The 16462-nt window shown below is 40.9% G+C and overlaps 1 protein-coding gene across 1 annotated transcript in view; it reads right to left on the bottom strand.

The window, feature by feature from the left end:
* Il12rb2 (interleukin 12 receptor subunit beta 2) overlaps positions 1-16462 on the bottom strand; it is a 66706-nt gene that overhangs the window by 31925 nt on the left and 18319 nt on the right. The window contains exons 7-8 of the mRNA XM_005360618.2: positions 15301-15380; positions 2961-3177 (exon numbers count right to left, since the gene is read on the bottom strand). Of these exons, the coding sequence (XP_005360675.1) occupies positions 2961-3177; positions 15301-15380 (297 nt within the window). The remainder of the gene's footprint in view (positions 1-2960; positions 3178-15300; positions 15381-16462) is intronic.

Here is a 16462-nt window from a genome sequence, read left to right as displayed (position 1 = left end):
ATCAAGCTGATACCCATGTTTACTGGTATTTTCTTCTAGCTGTGTTCACCATGTGTTCTTAAAATATAATCAAAATTTAATGTTGCATCTAAAACATTAATGTTTTGGGACTGGAGAGATGACTCAGCCATTAATAGGATTGGCTGATCTTCCAATGGACCCATGATAGGTTCCCAGCACCCACATGGAGGCTCACAACCATTTGTAACTCCAGTTCCGGGGGATCTGATGCCTTCTCCAGCCTCCATACGCACTGCATACAAATGGTATACAGACATTCATGCAGGCAAAAGATATATACACATAAAATAATACATCTTAAAAATAACATGATCTCTTGGCAGAAATTTCTTCAAACTGATGATTGCTGAACACATGTATATATAACAATATGACACTAAGTTAAGAGAGGGTCCAAATACAGTGTTTTATCCTGTTTAGACTTTTTTTTCTTTTTTACAGTGCAGACTTTGAGACATAGCATAAGATCCCTTTCTTAGCTAATAATGGTCTTTTCTTTGAGGAAGTAATTATAGAAGATATGATTATAAATATGAGACTCTACATCTAGTTGATATTTTTTGAAGACAACTAGATACATATTTAAATGTATATAATAAAGAACAAAACTTTATCACAATTTCACTAAGATCACAATTTCATTTTAATACTCAGTTTTTAAATATAAGTCTATTTTTTTTTGGTCCAGAATTTAGCAATATATATAATTGACTTTGTAAAAACTAGCCTAATTGGAAAATATTACTCTAATATAATGTTACTAATACATATGTAAGATTGTAATCTGATGTGGAGTGTCATATATCAATCTGTTGATTTCATTGGTTAAGCAATAAAGAAACTGCTTGGCTCTCATAGGTTAAAACATAGGTGAGTGGAGTAAACAGAACAGAATGCTGGGAGGAAGAGGAAGTGAGCTCAGACTCGACAGCTCTGCTCTCTGGAGCAGATGCTATACTACCCTCTCCCGGGCACACGCAATGAAGCTCCTACCCAGGATGGACGTAGGTTAGAATCTCCCTGGTAAGCCACCTTGTGGGCTACACACATAATTAGAAATGGGCTAGTCCAGGTGTGAGAATTAGCCTAGAAGAGGCTAGATAGAAATGGGCCAAGCAGTGTTTAAAAGAATACAGTTTCCGTGTAATTATTTCGGGGCATAAGCTAGAGCTAGCCATGTGGGTGGCCGGGTGCTGGGGACACAGCTCCGCTGCTCCTATTACAACAGAGTGGCGCCCAACGTGGGGCTAAATCCACTTAAAAACCTGAGAAGGCTTAAAAATAAGGGAGAGAGAGTTAAACACAGATTTTTGCTCTTTGTTGGTGGCATGCTATAGAGAGATTTCCTGATTCGGCAACAGCAGCAGAAAAAACGCTATGTCATTTTAAAGCACAGCTTCTTAGGGCTGTGCTGCCAGCATGAACTCTGGCTTTAAAGCATTTCAATGGATTTTATGATGTTTGTGTTCCCGCTTGGGATTGGAAGGAGAGTGCTCTAAGACCGTGCTGATGGCTCAGTGCTCCCCACCTGCACCTGAGCAGATGGCCAAATCAGGCTTAGGCAGGCGTAAGAACATGGTGGATTCTTGTCACCGTACAGAGATGCGTTTTCAGACTGCGCAGTGCTCTGCCTGTCAGATTTGGCTGTAACTTGGATGAAAAAAATTTCTATGCTGCACACTCAGCCTCAAAATTAAAATGCTGAGTGCCACTCCTGCCTGGTGGCCCTAGAGCTAGCACAAAATGGTACGTCCTCCATTTTGAAATTTTCTTAACTCAGCAGCAGGAAAAAACTGGCTGTTTTAAAATGCTGGCTTTCTGGGCTGTGCCGCCATTGCGATCTCTGTCTGGCTCCTATGGGAGACAGAGCTTTTGAATGGAGCATTTTGGAGTAAAGCTCTACGGCTTGCTTGATGGCAATGTGGACTGCTGTGTGCCTGGAACTGTGTGTGGCTCAGGGGCACCAAATGGCTCCGAGGCAGGAGCTGCTCGGCTCAGCTCTGCCATGCTGAAACTGTGCTGATCTCAGGCAGGAACTACTGTAATTATTATAATAACAGCACAGTTAAGGTTTCGACTGGGCAGGACACAGATGGTACTGTATTACCTGTACATGGTACAACTTAAGTTTTTAAGAACTGCTTACCATTTTAAAAAATGCTCCTGGATAGTAAAAAAAAAAAATGTTACAGATTCACAATAAAACAGATTCAGACATAAAAGACCACACTGTTGGATGAATTACGTAGGCTTGAGAGAAAAAAAAATATAAAAAATAAAGTTAATGATTTAAAAACAAGGATAAAGTCTTTAAAAAGACAGAGTACAGATAGTTAAGAAATTTAAAAAAATAAAAAAAATAAGCCACATAAAAATAAAAAATTCACAGAGAGTCTGGATTATGTACATTATGTTTTCTTTAAAATTTTTGACTATGAAGGAGCTAAATACAAAGAGACATTTCATTATATGGGCTGCCATATGAAGCCAGAATGGATATCATGAGGGTATGACTTCAAAATTTGGGTCTAAGGATTTGATGCTTTGGAGAGGGTCTTCTTTTGTTTTCACAGAGAACCAGACCCTATGGATTGATTCTATCCCGATATGGTATGATAGACCACAACCTCCCAAAAAGTTGCTGTGAACACCCTCAAAAAATTACTTCACTCAACTGCCAACTGAGATAAACCTGGCACACAGGTTACACCCTAAATGATCTGATTAACAACGCCCCCATTCAGCAAAAAGCAGTTTGGAGAAAAAAAATTATAATTCATTTGCTCAAGGACATTGCCAAGGTAACAGGAAAAGACAGCTGTTGACTCCAAACTCTAAACTCTTGGCTGCTCATACCACACTCTGGCCTGTACCTGCAGGAAAGAGAAGGTGAGGGAGAGAGCTTCCCACAGGCAGTGTTAAGGTGACTAGGTACCTACCAGTGCCACATAGATCCACTAGGTTAATACGAGTGGGCGCAGAAGAGCCTTTTGAACTGGCTGCAGACACAGAAGCAGTCCAAGCCCCAGTCCTGGGAATGACCCCGGTCCAGGAGGTGTGTGTTGTAATGTTCTGCAGTGTAATTTTTCTTGTTACCTCCTGTAAGGTCACCTGGTACTGGAGGATTTCCCCCCTTGCCTCTGAAGAACTCAGATTCTGCAAGAGAACATAGGTACGTAGCCTTAGCCTTACTCTCAGACAAGATCAGGGATGCTCTTTGTGCCGGAACCACCCGACATGGATGCAGGCGACTGACTCTAAGTGCTTTATTTATTTATATCTTCTCATCTCCACTGTACACTTTCATTCAGTGATTCACAATCTCACACCTTCTATTTAGTAAAAAAAAATTGGTTAACATTTTCAAAAGATAATTCTTTAAAACACACTGATTTATCTTTCTTCAAAATGAAGCTTACTGATGGTAAATACCTCATAGGAAAGCTGTGAATTCTGACTGTAGCAGCACTGGCTCTGAGCTGCGAATTTACTGACACTCAGATCTTGGGCAAAGCACTCAGTTCCTCTGGATTTTTGTTTTAAAATTTGTGAAACATGCTCATAGGGAGACACACAGAGACATACTCAAAGAGATGCTCAGAGGGACATACTCATGGACAGACACAGAGAGAGACTCAGAGAAAAGAAAGCAGGCATGGGTGGGGAGTGGTGGGAGAGGGTTCATTTTTGTTCATTCGTTTTTTTCAGACAGGGTTTCTCTATGTACCTTGGTTGTCGCAGAACTCTATAGACTAGGCTGTCCTCAGACTCACCTGCCTTTGCCTCCCAAATGCTGGGATTAAAGGTGTGTTCCACCGCCTCCTGGTGAGGATGCCTTTTTAAATATAGAAAGTGCAAGACTGCTTGAAACATCAAAACTACCACATTCAGGAGCTAAAGCAGTAAAATGACCCTTAGGAACTTGATTAGCCATCTGTGCTAGGAACCTAGCTCCAAACTGCAAAATTCTGATTGAGATCATTTGGGAACAAAGTCACACACTAGCAGAAACTGTTCTTTTTCTCTTGTTTTGTACAATGGCCATGGCAAATGGAAACACAGACCTGAAGACCTGTGAAGTCTAAACCTGGCAGTGCCCATCCCTGCCTACTGCAGGAAGAAGGCTTGGCTAACAGATTTAAGTGGCATAGTTTTCAGGGCACAGCTCTCCATTCATGGCAGGAGACCATTTACTGGAAGACACACCTGAGGACCAGCAAATGCCCCGCTTACCAAGAGGCTGCATAATTTGATTTTTTATGCAGTTTATCTGTCAGAAGTGTTTGGCATGAACAGCTGGTGCACTTCAGTTCTTTCACTTTAAGTGAATAAATTGCAATCCTGATTGCAATTTGGATTCTGAGACATTTAGTACTGGAGAGAGAATGTTCTGATTTGCTGAGTCAAGTCTTCTGGTTGGCCCACTAGCTACATTTTTACTGTAATTAATCAATGAGCTCAGCTCTGTATATTGCCATTTCTGGAGCTTAGTTAATGCAAGTCTATTGGGGGAAACTTTTGGTCCATAAGTCCTAAATTAGATCTTAGCCTGGTCCACTGTACTGGGTGAAAACAGCGCTGATGGGGAGGCTTTGGAGAATCTTCAGCATTTCCCTGAAGTTATCATTTCAGGTGTCCATCACGTCCATCACAGTCAATCTCATTGCCTGTTGTGAGGATTACATAAGCATTTGCTTGCTTTTAATTATGTTCCCCAGTTTTGTGTGTGTGTGTGTGTGTGTGTGTGTGTGTGTGTATGTGTGTGTGTGTGTATTTTGGACAGGATCTCACAGTGATGCCCTAGCTGTCTTAGAACTGACTGCATAGACCAGACTGACCCTCAAACTTTTGTTAGTGCTCCTGTCTCTGGGGTTATGAGTGTGTGCCACCACACCCAGCTATGCAAATGTTTTTTTAAAGTCTAATGTTCTAACAAACATCATATTAATAAATCTGACCTTCATTAGAGGAGAAAAACAACATAGATGAAATAAATGCTTTTTGGGGAAGTCATCCTCTGGCAGGAATGGAGCTGTGTGAGCAGTTAACTTCTGAGCAATGACTTGGTGGAGAGAGCTTGGGACAGTGTGCGATAGATACACTTATCTCTGAACATATAGGGCTGGCAGGAAAGGATGCAGTGAGAGATAGCTGAGGGGATGCCTTTCTGTAACCGACACTTGCTTTCATCTATAGTGTTTTTCTCCCTCTGCTGTGATGTGTTGTTCCCTCATGACACAAAATAAGTAAATGTAAATGAGACAGGGAGGAGGTTCAGGCTGCTGCAATTTACAGATGGAATCCCGGTCACCCTCTCAGCTCAAAGTCGCAAAACACCTTCTCCAGCTATGGCGTTAGGATGCGTTCTGACACACAGCGTCAACAGAAGGCATGTACTTAGCAATTTGAGAAGGGTGGGGACAGGCGTTTTTCTTCAAGAGCCAGAAGGCTCTGAGTCACGGGAGACAAGCCGTGAACTCTGAAGATAGCCATCCTGACGAACTGACTAACTCTGCAGATAAACATATTCGTACTCCAGTGCTACTCATTTGAGAAGGTGATAAGGGAGAAAATAACATTTTGTTAATCACGAGCTTTATATTCCTTGTTATGTTTAGATCTTCTTGCTTCCCTTTCTGAGGTGTGAGCCTGGTTTAGAGCAGCTGAGCAACCAGCTCAAGCCATACCTAGAGAGAAGACGTATGAGTCTATAGAACGCCCCCTGGTGGATGTCAGGGAGGGGCGTTTTCTGACACCTGGATCTCTTCTAGCAGCACTGAGTACAAATAATAAAAAGAAGAAACCTAACCACAGAAAGGGAAGACCATTAGAGTTTTGCTCATGTCAAAGAAGAGCAGCAGAAGTCAAGACCCCTTTGAAAGCTCAGGCGTAGGGCTCATTAGCCACAGCTCTCCTTTCCTTTTGTGTTAGCTTTGGATCCTTGCTAGTTTTGTGCATGGGTGACGCTGGGGGTTGAATACAGGCCCTGTGCGTGCTAGTACATGCTCTTCATGCTGAACTGTATCCTCACCCTCAAATTGCAGTAGGAAGCATCTCACGTCTCTGTGTAACATCTATTACACACAGTTATTTTATTGCTCTGAGACATAATATCCCTATTTTGAAAATAAGGATAGTCAAAATTCTTGACTTGTCTTTTAGCTGTCTATGAAATTTCTACTAATGCCATAAATGGTTATAAAGTCCATATAATTTGTGAGTTAACAGAATACGGGGCTGGCAGGATGGCCCAGTGGGGCCCAGCATTTGCTGACAAGCCTGATCACTTGAGTTCAATTTTGAAACGCACATGGTGGAGGGAGAGAATAGACATCAATTCTATTAATGTCACCTACACATGACCCAAATAAATAAGTGTAAAACAACAACAACAACCTCCCCCTTACACAAACTTAGTACTTTCATTTTGGAATTCGTGACTTACAATCAGCAACCCCAGTCCAAAGTGTAGAAATAACAGGAAGGGTTTGTTGTTTGTTTGCTTTCCTGAGATGAGGTCTCTCTATGTTGCCTAGACTAGCCTTAAGTTCCTAGGCTTAATGATCCCCCTACTTCAGCCTCTTTAGTAGTTGGTACTACAGGCACATGCCAGCTGTGTTCTAATTTGGATTTCAAGTTTTAAGCACCACTCCACTGAAACCTTCCAGGTTTGTGTTCTCCCAGCCCCTGCAGACTATCATCAGCTCACCTTTGTGTCCTTATGGGCTTGCACAATGCTTGCCTCATAACAGGAATGTGATCCTGACTTTCATAATTACCTCGTGAATCTTTATGGTAGCCTCATGTGTTATACATTAGTATTATCTTAAGTTTACTCATGAGGAAAGTGTGTATGGGAGGTTAAAAACACCTTGCTAAAGAACACATACAGCGGCAACAGAGACACACAGAGAGTACTGCTTGTTCATGAGGCCAGAGGTTAGCACTCCTGCCAGCCCTGACATGTCCCTCAACTGTCACGGAACAGAGTGGAGAACCTAGTTCATTAGGCCAGCAGTAAGCACCCTTGTTTCTAGAACCCTAATCCCCAGCCATGCAAAACCATCTAGAGAACCTATCTGTGTGTCTGGCCAATGTTACTTATAACCCTAAATTTGACTACCTTCCCAAGACACCACATGGAAATCTTGCTTGCTTGTCAGATTGAAGGCTGACCCTCCAGATGCCAATAGAAGTAGATGTATACTATGGGAGAAAATGATGGAGAAGAATGCTGTGCTGAAGGCATAGCAAACATAGAAACTTTAAAAGCCAGAAACAAGAGCCAGGCAATATGGTACATGCCATTAATCCTAGCACTTGGGAGGTAGAGAATGGAGGATCTGCATTTCAGGTCAGCCTGGTCTACAGAGTGAGTTCCTGGACAGCCAGGGCTAAACAGAGAAAGCCTGTCATGAAACAAAACAAAACAAAACAAAAACAACAACAAAAAGCCTAAAACACTTAGAAAGACATATTTCAAATTATATAAGACCACAGATGCCAACCCAAGACTACCTATATTTTTTTTTTTTTTTTTTTGGTTTTTCGAGACAGGGTTTCTTTGTAGCTTTTGGTTCCTGTCCTGGAACTAGCTCTTGTAGACCAGGCTGGCCTCAAACTCACAGAGATCCGCCTGTTTCTGCCTCCCGAGTGCTGGAATTAAAGGCGTGCGCCACCACCGCCCGGCAAGACTGCCCATACTTGATAAAACTATCAGTCATAACTGAAGAAAAAAAGAAAAATTTCCCATGGAAAAAAAAAGCAGACTAAAGGGCTAAAGGAATTTATGAGCATTAATCCAGCTCAATAGAGGATGCTGGAAAGAATATTATGGACAGAAGAGAAAGAAGCACAGTCAGTCAAGAAGCTTGCGGGGGAAGGGGGCAGAATAAATGAAGCTAAAACAGTTGTTATACGTATAATGACTAAGAAAACACTGAGCACTGCACAACCAACAAATGACAAGAATTAATTTACACTTTTCAATAATAACCCCAAATATTAATGGTTTTGGTTCCTCAATCAAAAGACTAGAAAATTTGACTAGAAAACAAGAATATTCTTTTAATGCTTCAAGGAACCACACTTAACATCAAAGGCAGGTGAGAGAATGGAAAAAAGGTATCCAAACAAATGGAACCAAGAAACAAACAGGTCTTGATATTGTGATACCTGACAAAACAGACTTCAAACCAGACCTAGTCAGACAAGATCAAAATCACTTCATACCGATTTAGGGGACAATCCATCAAGGGACATTAATAGTTGTAAGTATTTGAGCACTGAACAGAGGTACACTCAGTTTCACAAAACAAGTATTACTAGATGCGAAGGCACAGACTAACCACAACACAGCAATAGCAAGTGACTTCAGTACCCCACTATCACACAAAGATAGGTTATGCCAAAAAATAGAGAGACACTGAAATTAACTTTTATCATAGATCAAATGTATCTGAAAGAAGTCTGTAGACTCTACCTGAACACTAAAGAATACTATTATATATTTTGTCCAAGCAGCCCATTGCTGGGGGAGGACCTTTCGCTCCTTCAGCCAATAGCTGCTGAAATACCAGCCCACTAGGGCATGGTTTATTTATCTTTAAAAAAGAGCGGCAAGCCTCAGCTAGCTCTCTTGGTTCTGGCTCCTGCTCCAGTGACTAAGCTCCTTTCCTGACGGTTGGTGTTTTGTGAGTTTTACCCCCCAAAATAAATACCCCTTTAAATCCTAACTGGTGTGGGATTGTTTTGCACATTAGCCCATGAAACTATATAAAATAGATCATATATTAGAACACAAAACAAATCTCAATGAATATGGAAACATTGAAATAACTTCTTGTATTCTATCTTACCACAATAGATTAAAACTAGGAATCAACAGCAAGAGAAACTACAGAAAAACACAAACTAATAGAGATTAAACAACACACTGTTGAATGACGAATGTGTAATTCAAGAAATCAAGAAGGAAAATTTAAAATTCTTGAATCAAATGAACATAACCGAATCTAAGTATACATTAAAAATATCATCCACCAATATCAAGTAAGTTTCATCCCAGAGATGCACGGATGATTCAACATATGAAACTCTGACAATGTAATCCACCATATAAACAAACTGAAAGAACAAAACCACATGATCATATCATTAGATGCTGAGAAAGCCTTTCCCAAAATTCAACACCCCTCCATGACAAAAATCTTGGAAAGATTAGGGATACAAGGAACATACCTAAACATAATAAAAGCAATATACATTAATTAGACAGCCAACATCAAAGGAGAGACTCAAAGCAATTTCACAAAAATCAGGAACAAGACAAAGCTGTGCACTCTATATCTATCCAAAGTAGTACTTGAAGTTCTAGCTTGAGCAACAAGACAACTAAAGAAGATCAAGGAGAAACAAATTGAAAAGGAAGAAGTCAAATTATCACTCTTTGCAGATGATATGATAGTATACATAAGTGACCCCAAAAATTCTAACAGGAAATTCCTACAGCTGACAAACACCTTTAGTGAAGTGGTTGAATACAAGATTAACTAAAAAAAAAAAATCAGTATCCCTCCTATATACAAGAGATAAATAAGGTGAGAAAAAAAATCAGGGAAACAACACCCTTCACAATAGCTACAAATAATATAAAATACCTTCCTTGGCAATGGCTGTGCATGCCTTTAATTCCAGCACTCAGGAGGCAGAGGAAGGTGAATCTCTGTAAGTTCAAGGCCATTCTGGTTTACAGAGTGAGTTTCAGGAAAGCCAAGTAAGGCTATATGGAGAAACCCTTTCTCAAAAAAGGCAATCAAGCAAGCAAACAACCAAAAAAAAAAAAAAAAAACCAACCAAACAAACAAGAAATATCTGGGTGTAACTCTAAAGACCTGTATGACAAAAGCTTCAAGTATTTTGGAGAAAGAAATTGGAAAAGATATCAGAAGAAGAAAAGATCTCTCATTCTCATGTTCATTGACCAGTAGGATTAACATAGTAAAAATGGTCACCTTACTAAAAGCAATCCCTATTAAAATCCCAATAAATTCTTCATAGACCTTGAAAGAATAATACTCGGGGGCTGGAGAGATGGCTCAGAGGTTAAGAGCACTGGCTGCTCTTCCAGAGGTCCTGAGTTAAATTCCCAGCAACCACATGGTGGCTCACAGCCATCTGTACTGAGATCTGGCTCCCTCCTCTGGTGTGTGGGCATACATCGAGGCAGAATGTTGTATACATAATAAATAAATAAATCTTTAAAAAAAAAGAAAGAATAATACTGAACTTCATATGGGAAAACAAACAACAAACAAACAAAAATCCAGGAGATTATTGGGGTGGAGAAAAATATCTTTCAATATAACAAAGGCTATATATGCAAACTTATTAAGATCATGAACAAGACAGGGGTATCCATTTTCCTACCCTTATTCAAGATAAAGTCATAGCTAGAGTAATAAGACAAGAGAAGGAAATAAACGTAAATATAAACAGGAAAGGAAGAACTTAAAGTTTCCCTATTTGCAGATATTATGATTTAGTACATAAGATATTCTACCACAAAACCTTCCGGAACTGATAACCATGAACAAAGTGGCAGGATACAAAGTAAACATATATAAAATCAGTCTTAAATGGAACATCTATACCATTCCCTTCAAGGCTTAGTGAAAATGGGGAAGAGGAAGCAGAAAGAATGTGGGATGAGGAAGAGAGCTGTAAAACAGTCTTCTGGAAAGACAAGGACACGGCAGTTGCAATCATGAAACAGTAGCTGTGGTCACCCGAAGAAAATACGTGTGAGATTAGGCCCATTAACATTCTATCAAGGATAGGGGAGGGACACATGAGTTCTTACCCCTCCTTAAGGAGCAATTGATTGATAGTGGGCTGCTGTGGCAGGGGAGTCATTTTCTTCAGTGGTGTAGCCACTGGTAAATTACTCAACCTTCAGTAAATCACACTATAGCCATGCTTATGCATGCAACCTCAATTAAATCCAGTGGGTCACATACTTGTGAAAGAAGACGTGAAAGTAGGAGCAGGGCTAGTAAAAAAGAAACAAGGAGTTTAGTGGGCAGCAGACATGGGTGTGAATCTCAGCATAATACACTGTGTTTCTTTTATGACTTAAAAATCTCAACATTCTATATATGTATGAAATTGTCAAAAATAAATTAAAAATTATAACATAAACATATACATAGAAACACCACAGATGCATACACAGAGACTCATAAACACACATGCATGTTCATACAGACACATGTGGATGGGCACACATAAACACATGGATCACATGACAGAGAAACAGAACTTGAACCACATATCACAGCTCTATCTAGATTAGAGAATGGACTCTTAGCTGGACCAGGTAGCACTCACATGACCAGATCCCTGGATGTTCTGTTTCTGAGCTGATTGAATCAAGAATGAAATCTCATGGGTGTTGCCCAGACATCATGATTTCTATCTTAATTTGCATCCAGAAATGCTATAAAATAAGGGAGCTTTTATGAAAATAAAACTTTATTTCCCCTTCTGTTTCTGCTTTCTAATTTGGTAACTTTCTGCCCTTGATTGTCTCATTTTTGTCATTGGCCACATTCTGCTCACTAACCAGAACCCCCTGCCTTTCAGCTGAAATGTATCATTAGCAACTGGGGAAGAGCAACCTTTCTTCCCATTAGTACCCGTCTTTGGATATGCTGTGTCCATCTGTGATAGGGCAAGAACTGGAGCCAAAAGAAGAGAGCGTGGAGTCCTACAACAAACCATCAACATTTTACTGTTGCTCTTTGTACTGGATGGTTTTGTGTGTCAACCTGACACAAACTAGAGTCATCAGAGAGGAAGGAGCCTCCGTTGAGGGAATGCTGCCATGAGATCCAGCTGTAATACATTTTCTCAGTTAGCAATCAATGGGGGCTGGGCAGCTCATGGTGGTCCTGAGTTCTACAAGAAAGCTGTGTGAGCAAGCCAGGGGAAGCAAGCCAGGAAGCAGCACCCCTCCATGACCTGCATCAGCTGCTACCTCCAGGATCCCTCCCTCTTTGAGTTCCTGTCCTGAATTCCTTCAGTGATGAGCAACACTGTGAAAGTGTGAGCCAAATAAACCCTTTCCTCTCTGACTTGCTTTTTGGTCATGGTGTTTTGTATTGCCAATAGTAGCCCTAAGACAAATTCGTGCCTTGGTGTGTGGTATTGCCGTGACCTATCTAGCCATGTTTGGGGGAGGACTGTGGAAGGACTTTGGAACTTTGTGTTAGAAGAACTGTTGAGTGTCAAGGACTCTCTGGGATGTTCTTTATGAGCTTGGAAGATAATGTTAAGACTAGTGTACAAGATGGAGGCCTGTCTTGTGTAGTTTCAGAGGGAAATTTAAAGACTATGTCAGGGCCATTTGTTGCTTTTGAATTAAGATCCCGTGGTTCTGGTTAGCTGGGGCTGAAGAATCATCTGTTATTAACAAGGTATCAGAACTACTAAAATATAGTGATATTTCACTTGTATTTTAATAAATAAAGCTGGTCTGAAGATCAGAGAATAAAACATCTGCCCTGGTTAGCCTTACAGACCAGGGAGCGGCGACACACACCTTTAATCCCAGTAGCAACACTAGTTTGCCCTGGAAACCGGGCAGTAGTGGTGCATGCTTTTAATCTCAGCACTAGAGAGGAACAATTTCCTTCTGCCAGGCCTTGTTCCTCTCTCCTAGGTAAGCACCCAGATCTATCTACCTTCCTGCAATTATCTTTATCAGCAGGCATTTTGTCAGTGCTTAGGGTCCAGGCATTACCTGCTTAAACTGCTGCTCTGGTTTTACCTCACTTGAGAGATTCTTAACTCCTTACGCTCACTTTCACCTCCGTTTACTGATGATTTTAATTATGTTTTGTTCTCAAGGAGAGCAGAAGAGGTAATTAACTGCAGCCCAGAGAAAGACCCACAACACCCAAGATCAGAACGGCTGATAACAGAATAGCCCAGAACTGATAACTTAGAGGCCTGGGTCTTTTCATTGCTTAGAGCAGTAAGTCTAATTCCAGACCTAGGCCAGTAGAAATTGCAGCGTCTGGTGTATGTGCTATTTGACCAAGAGCCCTGACTTCTACTTGATTGTTTACATAGGTTGCCTAGTTACCTGGTATCTTCTATGCATCCTGAGAAAAGTGGCGCTCTGATTTAAACAATCCTTGCCTTATTCATAAATTTAGTGAAATTAAACCTTTCTAACCACATAAAAATGTAGTATAGGGAACCAACCTTCCCCTCTAGAATTCCCTGATGATTTAATAAAAGTTTATTATTATTTAAAGTTCCTTAAATAACTTTCTCAATTAAGGAGTTCACCAGACGTGTACTAGCCACTCCCATGGATCTCTTTCTCTCTCTCTCTCTCTCTCTCTCTCTCTCTCTCTCTCTCTCTCTCTCTCTGTGTGTGTGTGTGTGTGTGTGTGAAAACCCTTATCTGATTTGTCTATGGGGCAAGAGAGTTCCAGCTCGGAATCTATAGGGCTGGGGAATTGCTGGTTTTAAGGATATATATGACTGGGAATTAGTAATGGGTAGAACTAAGAACAAGGTAGAACAAGGAGAACGAGTTTGGGGGAACAATGAGAATTGATGCACTGGAGAGAGAAGAATGAAGAAACATGGTCAGATGATTCCCGTTGTGAGTAGATTTCTTACCCCTCAGATCTTTACCCTTAGATTTCTAGCTCCCCTTTAGCTCATTCTGGCGTCTTTAAATTGCACTCCGATACAAAGTCTTCCTCACCTTAGCACACCACCGTTCATGCAGGCACATATCTACACACTGCACACCACACCCTACCCATTCACAACCTCACACACTCATATAAACACACACCTGCATGCACACATTTTTACATACATGCTCACCCAATCACTCCCTTACAGTCACGAACTCCTATGTACATACTTACTCCATACATACTCATCTCTTCCATACATACAAACACATTCACACATACATGACAGTCTCACAATGCACCCACTCACGGATATGTATGTGAGCACACTTACACCAGCACCCACACACACTCCCTCCCTCCAGCGGCTCCACCCACTCAGTACCTACTCGTTCCTCTAAGGCAAACACCCTACAAAAGTGGAAGACAAATTTCACATTTCCTTTTGTTCTGCCACTGTCTTCACAGGCTGGGGGATAGTTCTACTTTGGACTTCCTTGGTGCCCCCTTTTGCAGTTCTGGGTTGTTCTAGTGATATTAAAAACACTCACGTGCCTGCCCTCGAGCCCTCCCGCCAGTGCAGCATCAGCTGGGCCTTATTTTAAAACACCCAAGCTGGATGTCTCATTTACAAATACAGCTCTCAGTGTATCCTACTTTGACCATTGTCCTTGAAAGCAGCTTCATTATGAACTGCAATGTTAGTTTCAAAGACAAGGGCTTGGTCATGGTGCAACAAGTAATTTTTAATAGATTCTCTTGCACTGGACATTGTGTATGTGGTGGTGGGAGTTGGGGGGGGAGCTTTGAGAAGTAAAATATAGTAACTACACTTCACTTGGAAACGTGTCCTGTGGGCATGCAGCATATACAGTGTGTGTGGATAGTTGAGCTCAAACAGTAATTTGACTCAACAAAGATGGCTCATCAAGTAGTACAAAAAGGTCCAGGGAGGCTCTTAAGTCCCCATCTCCACCTAGTAGCTGGATGACCCTCGCCATGCACTGTCTTTCTCTGGTTTTCCATCTGGTAGGCCAATCTAGAGTCTATCTTCTGGGGTGTGAGAATTAAATGAGGGAGTCACGGTGACTTTCAGCCCAGGAGCAGCTTTGGTTCTTCGTAAGAAAGGCAGGCTCTCCTGTTCTGTTGTTCCTGCTGGGGGTGGGGCTCCTTTCCATTATCATTTAGGTTATTTTGGATTTCTTAAAACCTTTGCTCTTTGAACAACTGTGGGGACAATTCCTAAACATCCACAAGCAAAATTTTCTTATCTTTTGTGTTCCCCCTCCCCGGATGACTCAGTTAGATAGAAAGTCTCTGCTGAGCAGTTTTGGAAGCACAGTGGCAAAATGAGAGGGTATAGTTTAGAGGCAGAAATGCCTGGCGTGGAAGTGGGACAAAGCACGGATGTGAACTTCGGAGGAGGGAACTCGGCTAGAGTGCTGATGACATTACGTCAGGTATAATGGAACTGTCTGAGCTCCAGGGCCGTATGGAAGCCACAATGTTCCCATACTCAGTTAAGTATACACTCTCCTTGAGTTTTAAATTGAAAACTTACCTTCCAGAAAAGAGAGATCTGTTGTCTGTTAGAGCTGATGTTCTGTTTCATGTACCAGATGTCTAATGTCCCAACAGGCACTGATGGAGGGAGGGGTGAAAAGCACATTTTCACATAAATACAGGTATATACAGTAGAAAAATCTTTAAAAGTCAATAAACAATTCTTAAAATAGAATTATAGGCTAATTTCATTTTTCACTATAATCTAATATTTTCTGTTTTCTTTTATTTAAAAGCAAACATGTATCCCTTTGGCACATGAGTAAAAAAAGATGGATACTTTGAAATGAAAAAGTTAAAAAGTACTAAGAAAATTTATTTCCTAACTTAACTTTAAAATATATTAACTCATGTTTCATTTGTACATAGTATTTAAGTTAAAAACTCAAGGTATGTGTGATTACTTCTCTCTTTTTTATTGGAAGGTGGAAAAGTAGGCCACAAAGAAAATCAAGGTCCTGTAAGAACACAAACCACAAGTACAAATAGCAAGCCTTATCTTTACCCCAGTCCTGATCTTAGATTGACATGTGATTATTTGGTGTGATCTGCTTGAAGCGAAGGCACATCTCATTTACCTAAGAGTCACAATGCAAATACAGTATCTGGAATGTGGTAAGCGTTGTTCTGTGATGAATGAGCAACAAACCAGACCAGACAATGCTATTCATTTGATGTCAAAACACAAGCTAAACAAATAGAATAAATAAGCAACAACTATAAATAAGACAATGGTTGAATATAGTACAACTGCACTTGAGAAAGGCAAACACACTTGAAAAAGAGAATAATCAACCCCATGCCGTGTGTGTGTGTGTGTGTGTTTTCTCTCCTACTTGATAAATTTGCCTTTAGCCTGGAGTACAATCAGTCAGTACAACCACAGAAGTCAGCTGCTGTGGCTCCAACCCAGCTTCCCCCACAGGAAAACTTACAGTGTTTGAGGTGAGACTGAACTGGGGTTCCTTCTGGAATAAAGTTCCTTTTAACCAGAACAAAATTTCTAGAATGGTAACACCTTCCACCTGGATACAAAAAGCTAAATAGCCAGCCGGGCGGTGGTGGTGCACGCCTTTAATCCCAGCACTTGGGAGGCAGAGGCAGGCGGATCTCTGTGCGTTCGAGACCAGCCTGGTCTACAAGAGCTAGTTCCAGGACAG

This window comes from Microtus ochrogaster, linkage group LG3, assembly GCF_000317375.1.
Source record: "Microtus ochrogaster isolate Prairie Vole_2 linkage group LG3, MicOch1.0, whole genome shotgun sequence".
In the NCBI taxonomy this organism is placed as follows: Eukaryota; Metazoa; Chordata; class Mammalia; order Rodentia; family Cricetidae; genus Microtus; species Microtus ochrogaster.
The sequence above is the reverse complement of the archived record's forward strand: the minus strand, read 5'-3'. Positions and strand labels throughout refer to the sequence as shown.